This window comes from Chelon labrosus (genome assembly GCF_963514085.1).
Source record: "Chelon labrosus genome assembly, chromosome: 8".
Lineage (NCBI taxonomy): Eukaryota > Metazoa > Chordata > Actinopteri > Mugiliformes > Mugilidae > Chelon > Chelon labrosus.
In genome coordinates, this window is record NC_140358.1 from 2824801 (window position 1) to 2837367 (window position 12567).

The window sequence follows — 12567 nt, forward strand, 5'->3', positions numbered from 1 at the left end:
ACAAAATATTTTCCAGATTGTTTTATTTTCAGCAGTGTAAGCTTCTCGTATTGGGATTAATATCATACCACAGATGATGAAACTGCAAGAAAAATGTTCTAGTGGGTTGAAACTCAGAGGTTGAAAGCTTGAACTCAAACGAATAAGGCTTGTTAAAGGATGAGAAAGTCTGTAAAAGATTAATCTCTACAAATTTTACTTGATTTTTGGCTCGATAACACCCCCTAGTGAGTGTGAGTGAGGTTCAGCTGAGCATCACCCTGAGATGTTCCTGAGAAATAAAAACTCCTCACCAATCGATTAAAACTGAAGAAAGCACTTGGATTAATGGTGAAACGTCTTCAAGAAAAGTCAACCAACTTCAGCTGCCTTTGTGTTAGCTTTGTATTTTTAGATATACCATGACTTGGAAGATTGAAAATGTTTTGACACATTATCAGACTTTAAATTCATCCCATTCCCAATGCCATGGTTTTAAACACTGAAAACCAAAACATCCTGCAGGAGGGAACATTCTCTCTCAATCCATAGACTAGAAGCTCAGCCAAACTTCCCACAACTACAAAGCGTTAGTGGGGGAATTTGAGTGTGGACTTGCTTCAGAATTCATCAAATGGTTTGGGTCGGTTTTATGTGGTGATGGACAAGAAGAGTAAATCTAAGTCATCCGAACACCGTTAGGTTGATTGTGTTCACAACAAAATGACTGCTGTCTAAGAAATGAGAAGATCGCATCTATTTAACGTCTTTTAAAGAACAGTTAACAGCAATAAATGGCATTTGTTGAGAAGCATATGTTACATAATTTGTTGCTTTGATTGGTTGTGGGACTATCCAATTGCATGTAGAGATATTTCTTCCATGTGATGGTTGAAACATGCCCCATAATAAAATTCAAATGGCATGTTACCAGACTTTTTATAATACAATAAATTTTTTCTTTAGATTTAAAGCTTTCAAACACTGCGATTAAACGTTTTAAATCTTTTTGCAGTTTTGAGTCATGGCATGATAATTTTCCTATATTCTGGTGGATTTTCTCTTTCGAAAAGGAGTATCTGACAGGGTGAAACATAATTCTGAAAGGCAACCAGTCATTTGCAATGTACGCCCCCCCCACAAAAAAAACTTCCTTGTAATATTGTAAACATTTAAAAAAAAAAGTTATGCTAAATTTCCTCTTTTTCCATCATTTTACAATTTTATTCAGATCATCCAGTTTTCCGTCGTTAAGTTTCCACACATCCACCGTCTCACACATGCTGCATGCTTAAAAAAGATGTGCCATATCCAACAAAACGGCACTTTCTGAGCAAACTGTATTTCATGTTAGTTTGCACCTTTCGTTGCAGGTGTATTCAAACACCTTTACCACAAGTCTCAGTTGAAACTGTCACTGCGATTTTAAGTGCAGGATGGAAAAAGTGTCCTCTGTCCTTTTGCTGTTACCTTCAGGTGACCTTTCAGTCTCTGTTTTCTTAAGCACAAGTTAAGTACATTAAAACAAATAAGCATCACAGTTAATGTCCTCTCACCGAATGTTTTCTCAGCTTGATTTTGTGAGCGAACAAATGTAAACGCAGACACAGAAGTCCTTTGAGAAAATGCAGAACAAGCCTGGCTCAGATTGACGTGGAGGGGTTGAGAAGAGTTTGACGTCCTGCAGGCAGTAACCAAACTGGAGGCTTTGATAGGCCTTGATTGAGACGGTTCAGTTGCTCTTCAGAGATAATAATAGTTGCAGGACTTTGTGTGTTCTTGTTTTGTTTAAGGAAACCTGCTTTAATGGAGCATCGCCTGGTCCGAGGAATTGGGAAACAAACTGCTTAAAAACAGATGAGAAAACAGAACATGCTCAGGTTAGTCAACATAAAGAATACCGCCGCTTCAGAAAGTATTCAGACCCATTTCACAGTTTGCACAATTGGTTGTTTGTACATTAAATTTCGAACAGATAAAAATGGTATTTAATCTCAAAATAATACTGACATTTTTTCTCTTTCCATTTCAAACATGGACACCTCTCATGAACAGTATGGAGTACGATTAAGAGTCTAAACTGTAATCAGGTGTGTCTATAACTTGATTGTTCACGTATGGCAAACTAAAGGGATTAAATACAGAGCTACTTTAGAAAAGCAAACACCTGTCTAATCAAAATCCCACAATTCACACAGCATTTCTGGTTAAAAACAGAACAATGAAGTCCCAATACAAAACTCTAATGCTCTGAGTGCGCCTTGGATGACAGAGGCCTAAATGGTTCTGAAATGTAAGAAGTTTGGAAGCCGTCCAGCCAATCTAAGTGACCGAGCAGCTAGGTACTTGGTCAGAGAAGTGGTCGAGAACCCAATAGCCACTCTAACAGAGATTCAGGAGTACTCTGAAGATGTGGAGAACCTGCTGAAAGGATGAGTATCCCACCAGCCTTGATTGTTGAGCAGACTGATCCGAATTCACAGAAGGGTCACTGCTGTCATTATCTAAAGCAAACAACCGAGACAACGCTGGAGTGGCTTTGAGACAAGTTTTTGACTGTGTTCGTGTGCCCGAACAAAAAGCTGGACTTTAAGCTCAGAGAACATCAGTGGAGAGACCTGAATATGGCAGTTTGCTGATGCTTTCCCTCCACTCGGAAACAGTTTTACTGGATCTGCCAGGAAGGAAAACTGTCCAAATCCAGGTGTGCAAAGCCTGCAGAGACTTACCCAAGAAGACTCATAACTGCAATTGCTGCATCTGAATACATTTATTTGTGAAAGATTCTCCATCATTACGTTGTCACTATGGGCTTAATTGGAAAATAAAAAAAAATAAAAAAAACTTTCCATTGAAATGTAATTGTACAATTAAGTGTGCATAAAGTGAAATGGTCTGAAATGGACATTTATGTTGAGTTAAGAAGTTGTACAAATTCTTAATTCAATTCTTGACTCAATTCTGTCTCATAAATTAATAAATTAGTACTTTAACGGGATGAAATAATCCCACTTGATTCAAAATCACCTCAGTCCAAAACAATTAATTTTGCTGATAATAGCAACCTGCATTTCAAAGTGTTGGATTGCTCTGAACTCTCATAGCAAACTTGTGCTAAATTGGATTTTCACATTTGATATGCGAGTAAATTGCTTGTTAAATGGGCATGTTAACCGTGTTTGGGTATTGATCCCCATTCAGCTCTTGGATCCGCTGCACATTAGACTGAATGGCAAGAATCTAAAATGTAAAAATACAAAGGACTTACTGTGGTATGTTTTAGTTCCAGTTGTCGAGGGCACTGGGAAGAAAAATATTAGAGAAAAATGAATCAGATTTGTTCAGCTGTTAAGCAATTAATTAAAAGCACCTCTTTATTCTTTTGAATGGCCCACGAGATTAATGCAGGTCTGGCTGGGTTGTGAAATAAAAGACATTGTGACTATTAAACAAAAAAGCCTGTGGTGTTGTGGTGTTGTGGTGCCAGTTACATTTCTAAATGCTATATATAATTAAATTTTTAATACACCAACTACAGTGTGACCAAAAATTACACTCCAATGCAATCCAACACCTCTGCCATAAATTTTACTTTTACAAATCGTAAAAATGTTCTAAATCTACCTTAAATGGATATTTTTCTAAATACTAAATACTATTCTAAACATGGGATTGGACAGGTTGGGTCAAAAAAATGAAAATGAATTTAGATTAACTTTGACAGCCCCAGTTATAACTGCACGTTTTAGAACAGATTTTAATAGCTTACTGATTACTTTTAAACTCTCCATGGCCGTGTCGGAGTGTACACTACCATGAGATCTTCGTACGGAGATCAACAATCTATCCATCTGATCTCCTGTAAAACTGCTTAAAACATGTCTTCATCTGAGAACCTTTGGCATTTTTGTGTGTTTTATCATTTTTATTTATTTTTTTTATTAACCTTGTTTTATGTGTTTTTAAAACATCCGATTTTGTATGTCTTTGTTAGGCACTTTGAAATGTTGATGCGAAAAATATGTTAACATTATTGATTTGCTGCTAGGCAACTGTTGGCCTCTATAAACCAACGAGGCTAGCAATTTGGCGAGCAACGTAATATATGAAATTCAACCAGCTCTCATAATGACTAAACCCATTTAAAGACACCTCAACAAGTTGAGGGAAAAAAATCCCCTTCTTAGCTATCATCAAAAACAATTCATTAACTAAGACTCTGTTGCAGACTCTGTTGCATTCAAGTGTTGACAGCACGATCAAGACCAGGAGCTTAAAAGGGAAGCAGCTAAATATAACTCGGACATTTTTCCAGTTTTATTATTTACACCATTATTATTTTCCTATTGTGACATGTTAAAATGTCCTTTTTTGCAAAAGGCTTTTGTTGCTTAAAGCAGGCAGTTCTGCCAGAGAGACCTTCAGACAAACTGAGCACTGAACAGGTGGCCTCTTCTCTTTTAACACATATTATTTTTTGAGCAGTACAGCCTGCCAGCACGAGTGGAAACAAATATAAGATGGACATAGATTGCAAATACATTCCCATCAAAGACATGAAGGTGGTTAGACGGGGTAGAGGCACTAATTATTATTGCAAAGCATGAAACAAAGCAAGTAAGGGTGAACCATCACGACTATAACAAGCAGTCAAACAAAAATGAGGACATTTATTTGTTAGGAATTCTCACCATGATGGTTTTCCTGCCAGCATAAAAACACTAAAACAAGCTGTAAAGAAGTGTTAAAAGAGTTAGGATGATGTGGCATCTTAGAAATAGATTAGAAAGATTAAGATCGGAGGAGAAGGATAGATGGCACGGTGACAAAAGCCTCTGTGTGAAGGAAAGGTGTTAGAAGGGATTGAAATAAATAAAATGCTGTTAGAGAAACAACAAAGCCTGTTGTTGTTTTTTGTTTGTTTTTATTTCGAGTACCTTTCAGGAGCCAGAACAAGAGTCTGCTCTCTGTCACCAGTCGATGTGCCTCGGGGGAGCCGAGGCCCGTGGAAACCTGTTCATGGTATCATAGGTAGGGATGCTACCCACACAGCAACACACACACACAGGGCACAGCATTAGCAACCACACACACAGAAAATTCAACTAATTTATTCATCATCATTTTGTGAAACCAGTTTGCTTCTCTTCTTTCGTTTGGCAAAGAGGAGAATGACGAGTAAGCGGTTGACAAGGCGGAGAGCAAAACGGCTTCATCAACATCCTGGGAGGGTTTAACTGTACAGTCACTTAAAGAGGCATTAAGTAAGTCTATGATAGCTCCAAGTAACAATAATAGAAGGTATCAGCGCTGGTGTCAGCAATATATTTGGATTACCAGGGATTCTGTTGCTTGGGGCATTTAAATGACCGTATTTCTGTCTGCTCAGCTAACCTCCTGGTTGCTGCTTCAATAAACATCTGTGGCTACATTTACATGGACAATATTTGTTTAAACCTATTGAAATCATTCTGATTTGAGATTCAAACTTAACTCTTTGAACACCAAATCAAAATGATCCAATTAGCTATAAGCTCACTTGGCAAAACATTAGGTACACTGGTGAAAAAAGGTCTTTTCTAATATAACAGTCTTACGCAAAATCCCCCTTCATGACTGTTAAAATGTTCAGTTTATGTTGAAACAGTGTAGGAAATGTGGTAATTCAACTGGATGCTGATTTTGTAGGATGTAGCTTGTGGTGCTGTTAAACTAGGTTGACCTTAACCTTTAAGTGTTTCTGTTTTTGTCAGAACAATATAGGAACATGTGTCTATACAACACAATACAATTTAATGGTGCTACAAACCACAGACTCCAAAATGAAAAGATGAATCCACTTCCATGAAGCTATAGTGCAAGACAGTTATATTAGCATTTGTGTTCACTGGTGTACCTAATGAACTGGCAAGTAAATGCATGTGTTCACATGTCCCAAAACATCAATCAGGATAGAACTTTTTTGCCCGCTCTGGAGCGTCAAATCCCCCAGAAATATAACAGAAGAACATTTTTTCAATAGAAGATGGAGACATTTTCATTTTCAAGTTGCTGCGCACATCCATTCCAGCCTCTAGTTCCTCTTTTCTGTCATTAGATGGAACAACTGGTTGCTTTGCCACCTCCACGTTTCTTTCCCTCCTGGAAACTCATCGCTTGATATTTACACAGAAAGAATAGATTTATTCCAACCTGAGAGAAACCATCCGATTAAGTGTTTCCATGGTAAACAGATCATCAAAGGTTAACACCACCCCTCTAAATTCATTCTGATCAGGCCATTCTGTTTTGATTGAGGTGGTTACATGAGGCTTTTCTATTCTGATTATTTGATTACCATGTAAAAGTAGCCAGCAGTGTTTCAGGTGTGACTGATTTCAGAAGGTCAGCACGAGATATGAATTACTTACTGCCTCTTCAGATTTGGACAATGATTTCTTCTTTAAAATGTTATCCAGGTAAATGCCTCAAAACGTCACATTATCGTCATGTTCTATGCATTTTCTGCGTCCCAGTAAGGTATTACTAACTCAAAATGTCATTCTTGGAATGAAATGTCATGTAAAAGACAAGTTTCAAAGATACTTGTGGAAGCAAAGACCAGCGATTTCGCTATTTTGCTCTCTGGCCTATAGCTTCTGTTACTGTGGGTTTGGTCAGCCTGACTTATCCCCATCCAAGTGCAACTTAAAAATGTACAGCAGAACATGCAGTTAGGTGTTTTGTTAGATTAAGGAGGAAATAAAAATCTAAAAGAGCAGCATTTCCAGCATCACACCAAAGCTTGACATGCTTGCCTCTCTCTGAATAAAATGATCAGGTGTACATTCATCGGATTTTGGCTGACTCTAAACGAGAGGAAACAGGAAGGTTTTTTTCACTCCACATCAACGTCCCAGCGTGCACACACACAGCATGCAGTAGGTTAGTGATACGAGAGATTCTCCAAAAACCACAGAGCACAACATTTGACAACATGACAGAGAAAAGTAATGGTAGCAGAATATCCTGTTATTATTAAGGTGATGAGTAACTTCTTGCATCCTGTCGTCAGTGTCAAATAGCTAATTTTAATAAATAGTTTGACATTTCATTTCTGAGTGAGAGTGACGATTAGAAATGGACACCACTCTCATTTTGTGTGGATTAAATATGGAGCTTCAGTCTGGACACGATTAGCTTATCTTAACATGAATATCAACGTCATTAAAGCTCACTAATTACCTCTCTGAATCTGTACAAGAAACAGAAATGTAAAGAAGATTGCATGTTTATGGCCATAGACTGTATATTAATAACAACGCCCCCCTACTTCCTTGCACTGGTCAAATGCAGAGCCGTGTTATGACCCGCTCACACTTCTGTCACATCCTATTTCTATAGCGTCAAATAACTAAATAAAGCGAAACTCATCAGAAAAATGTGCAGATGAGAATGCATTAGTATTATATTAACTATCTTTGATTTGATTATATAAACTATCTTTGATTTTTTTTTTTTTTTTATTATTATTTGATGTGTATTTCAGTGTTTTATTTTGGCCCAAGTCCCATCCACTAACATGGACTAACATTTGCAACTCTACTTATAGATGGATGAATGAATACGCCATATACACGTACATATACATTATTTAAAGCCTGTTATTTTCTTACCACACGTATATATATGCAGATTTTATTAATCTTCTCATTATCTTGTGAATTTCTACTAATAAAGGTACATGTTATCATGTCTCCAGCGTGTGTGGTGCATATATGAACTTTAGAGGTGTTTGAAGCAAATATGTTTTCATTTTAGACTAAGCCAAATGGCCTGTTCTCCTCTGCTTCCAGTCTTTATACTAAACTAGGCTAATCGCCTTCACTCCATACTTAATGCACAGTAATGCCCCAAAAATCGAATTATTCCTTGACTTCTTTGACAAAAGCGTAGTGTAATTTAAAATCCTTTCTCATAAAAGCTACCATTACTTGTCTGCTTTCATGTATCTATTATGTGAAAACATCCAGAGAGATTTGCTATGTGTGTTTGTGTGTGCGCAATGAATCAACTCCCCTGCAGCCATGCATGTTGTCGGGCCATGTCACATTATATAACCTCCACCTCCCCATCACATGCAGGCAACCGGATTAACTTAAACTTTACCTTGTCATCATAGGATTAGGAATACCTTGTGAGGGCTCACTATGATAACCATTATTACCAATTTCCATACTGAAAACAAAATATTGTATACAAAAAGAGGGATGAAGGATGAGACATGAGAGACATGGTGGGCATGCTGAGTAAAAATGCTTTCTCTATGAGGAGCCAAACATATTTTGAGTATAAACCATAGTGTTTTATTTACACCGTAACTTACAAAAAAACAAAAAAAAACAAACTGGTGGACTTGTAAGGTAATGATTGCAAGAGCCCTTCATGAAAGGTAAGGGGCACTTTTCAAAAGGTAGCACACGACAAGAAGCCACACCATCCACCCATAAGAGCAATTCCAAGCTTAAAAATGCAAACCAGCACCAAGAATTTAGTAAACAGTTGTATGTACAAGATTCAGAGAAAAGCACAGAGTGATAGAAGCTGAGAAGAGGAGGGAGGTGGGTGGGTAAAGTGTCTTACGTTTTCATGGGAATTGTCTCAATGCTATAAAGATACACAAAAAAAACAGCAACATAAAAAATGTCATTGAGGTGAAAAGAAAACTGCACTGGAGAGATGCCTGTATTCCAGGTCAGATTACAAGAGATGTGTAAATTTGCATAAGAATGAACAAAAATTGCATGAAGAAGAAAATATAAATTGACAAAAGCGTCAATGTCTCTTTGTAAAGTGCCGAGTGCTTGACAGAGAGGGATGAAAACACAAAATGAAGGTATGGAAAATGGAAATAGTAGAAATGGTTATCACAAAGTAAAATGCCAAGTCCCAGAAACAGAGGAGCTACAAGGAAGAGAGAAGGGGGGAGCAAATAAATCACCGATAAACTAGTAGAGCATCAAAAAACAGAAACCATACAAAGGTTATTTACCTCATTATAAACCCCTAAAAACTCTAAAAGTTTTCAAATAATATTGCAAGTGAGTGGAGAAAGCAGGTAGAGAATAAGAAGCTGAAGAGACAGAAAGAAGTCCTGCAACCATTAACAGTATGGGCTATAAAATATATATGTATATACAGTATTCACATGGCAGTGTCAGATCTGTACAATTCCAACCTTAACCATGAAAACTATAAATGTTGTAAAGTAAATGCCACAGCAGATGAACAAATGAAAGTACTCACTCATCGTAAACGTCCTCTGTGTCCATCCTGCGGTAGTACTTGGCTAATTTCACTGCTAGGATGACGCTTGGGAGCAGGAAGAGAGTGCTGCAGCCCAGGCCCATCCAGAAAGTGTTCTGTTGGAAAGACAGAAGACATTTAGAGGTAAAATGACTGGTCGAATGCCACAGTGACAATCATTTATTTATTCATCTTTAATTAAGGTGTTTATCCTGCTGCTTTGTTTGTCTTTTGTGATAAGAAATTGTGTTTTGAACTTGAATCTAGTGGGCATTTTTTTGTACTATTTTCAGACATTTTATGGACAAATAAATAACTGATCAGTGCCAAAAGTCATTCAAGTTGCAGCCCTTCAGATCTCTTATAGCAGTGGTTCTCAACCTTTTTTCAGTGATGTACCCCCTGTGAAATATTTTTTCAGCCAAGTACCCCCTAACCAGCACAAAGCATTTTTAGTGTCAAAAAGTCAGGTGGCTTACCGACGTGACATCCATGTTTTGTATTAAGATGACGCTGCAGATGTGCTGGCTTCATGCAACTGTTAGCTAATTTCTCCCCACAGAAAAAACACAGTGCACTGGGTGGGTTGCAACTTGTGGACGTAAATCCAAATAAAACATACTCTTCAAGATACAGCCGGAATTTTGCCGGCTGTCGTTTGGCCTTCTTTGCCACTTGTCCCTCGGTGTTTTCAAAAGAATTGCCGCTACGCTTCAACCAAGACTCCATCGTTTGAGTTTTAACAGTGATTGACAGGTGATGGCAGGTACGTGACAGGTTGGGTCGAACCATCCTGGTATAATTATTTATTAAATAATTATTTTTAAAGGATTTTTGCATGGATGCTACTTTTTAAATATATGTATATTTTAAAATCTCAAGTACCCCCTGGAGTGCCTTCACGTACCCCCAGGGGTACGCGTACCCCCATTTGAGAACCACTGTCTTATAGTATGCCCATTGATGAATTATAAGTCTAGCCCGAATTCTCCCACCCATAACTTTTTTTGCACTGAAAAGTTGGTCTGGGGTTGCTCCATTGAGAACTGATTATGTCTCGTCAAAAATCTACTGGGCTGTTTGGGCGGACCATATGTGTGGAGTTGTGTTTTTGCAACAAATTGGCTCTGATTAGTTGTAGGACTACCCACTTGTGCACGGAGGTACTTTTTGTACTGCCATAATGAAATTCAAAAGGTAAACCAGGCCAATGGGCTGTTGCAAGATGTATCTTAAATCTACTATGATAACAAAAAAAGAAGATCCCATTGACTTTATATCCAGCATAAACACAATATTTAAGTTTATCACTGGCTGTGACTTACAGAGGTGGCATATGATAAATGTTTCTTCACTTTACCCAAAATGAACTAAATCTTTTATAAATCCAACCCCAGTGAGCCACAGCAAACCATCCAAGGCTGTTCATATGGGGTTTTCGCTTCATCTCCAACATCCTTACCATAGAGTCGACCAAGAAACTGCAGGTCATGATTTCCGCCGTGTCCAAGATGTTGCTGAAAGGCTTGCATGGTGCAACCTCCATGGCCAGCTATAGAATGTGAAAAGAGGAAATGTCAGCACACAACAGATTCAGGTATACATACTATAGATCCTCAGGAATACCACATCCCTACTCTGTATGTTAAATCCTGTTTCTGTTTGAAACCCGTACTTTAAGTGCTCTTGGAAAACAACAAGTATGTTATGATTGAAATAACAATGTTTTATCGACAGCTCTGAGATCAACAACAAAAGCTCCAGGATTCTTGTACTTTTTCTTTTTTTTTTTTTTACTTTGGTCTGAATTCCTTAGGTTAACTACAGCAGAAACCCAAGAACCACAAAGCAAATTCCTCAAATTTATAGACGTTGTAACTGTTATATTCGTCTTCTCTGTGCTTCATTCAAAACACTTATGTGACAGTTGTTGCTTTGCCTTTACATAACTGTCTGTGTATCAACAGCATTTGGTTCTGACTAAACAGACACTGGTCTTAATATGTAAGAAAACACCTGAGAACTGCAGCAAATTTGCAAACATGTTAACAAATGAACACACTTACAGAAGTTTTGACCCATTCTATGTATTGACTGAAGTAGCCAATAATGGTTGCTGTGTATTTTCTTGTTTCCTGAAGAAGATAAGGGCATAACGTGAGTTAAATACCATTTGCAAGCTGAGAATACAAAGAAAGAAAGAAAGTCATTCTATAATTACCCGGTTGATTATTTGTGTAGCGTTTTTGGAGATGAGGTACTGGGCAGCATCAATGGCATCGATAACAGCTAAGACTTTGTTCTGCAGAGATGAAACAACATATGCTGAGATTGAGATTAAATTCAAGTCTAGATTTTTGTCTCAGACTCGAGGATTGTTTACTTACCGGAAGGTCAGAGGCTGTTCTCTCCAGGAACCTCATACTCTGGTTCAATGCGCTCTTTAAATGGAAACAAATTACCAGTGTCAAAGGTCAGGAGTCATTTTAATGCTTAAAAACATACATCAGTGAAACACAAACGGAGACTAGGAAAACCAACCAACACTGGATGAGCAACGTTATGTTTTTATTTCTGGCATGCTGAAGAATTTTGTTCCAAAATTAAATATCCACAATGCCAAGAATGAAATAATTCACCTACCTTCATGATAAAAGCACACTCTGTGATAGTTTTCCTTGGTTTTTCCACCAGTGATAAAACATATACAGATGCTATCTGGCATTTCTTTTCTAAAAGTGGATATTTTGTAACATTTTGGCTCAAAATCCTTCATTTACAAAACAGTATGTCATCTGCAAGACACAGCGATTCTCTGAATGTTCCATGTAATGAATGAGGACACTAAATGCACAGAATGGACACATTTCTGCTTACCCTTGCTCTAACATATTTCTTGAAGTTGAACATGGAAAAAGAACAACAACAACAAAAAAAGAGCTGTAGTAAAAGCTGCGTTGGAGCACATCACCACTTGTCTGAATCTCTTGTAGCTGTAAATCCTCGGTGGAATTCAAAAGAATGACTCTGGCTTTGACAGAGAAAATAAAGCAGAATTTAATTTGTTTTTTCACGCAGTCGTGACATGTTTGACACATGCTCGAGGGTCATGAACATGACTGCTTTTGATGAAATTAAATGAAACGTGTAAATATATTTTCTCTGCCAAGGGTGATGCCGTTTTCTTAAATAGACATTTGCAAAGGAGAGAGAGAGACTATTGCTACTCAGTATCTTATACTACAGCACATTAAAACAGTTGCCCTAGAGGAATCTGTTTCTGAGCGTGGGAAAGTGACATAT

At 37.7% G+C, this 12567-nt stretch overlaps 1 protein-coding gene across 1 annotated transcript in view; it reads right to left on the reverse strand.

Annotated features, from left to right (window-relative positions):
- Positions 1-3457: 3457 nt before the first annotated feature.
- Positions 3458-12567, reverse strand: part of prom1a (prominin 1a) — a gene marked incomplete at its 5' end in the record, with an annotated part of 82498 nt that continues 73388 nt past the window's right edge. Inside the window, 9 exons of the mRNA XM_084549223.1 lie at positions 3458-5019; positions 8128-8196; positions 8602-8625; positions 9265-9380; positions 10727-10816; positions 11331-11399; positions 11486-11566; positions 11652-11705; positions 12142-12159. Coding sequence (XP_084405349.1) covers positions 4950-5019; positions 8128-8196; positions 8602-8625; positions 9265-9380; positions 10727-10816; positions 11331-11399; positions 11486-11566; positions 11652-11705; positions 12142-12159 — 591 coding nt within the window. The 3' untranslated portion in view covers positions 3458-4949. The remainder of the gene's footprint in view (positions 5020-8127; positions 8197-8601; positions 8626-9264; positions 9381-10726; positions 10817-11330; positions 11400-11485; positions 11567-11651; positions 11706-12141; positions 12160-12567) is intronic.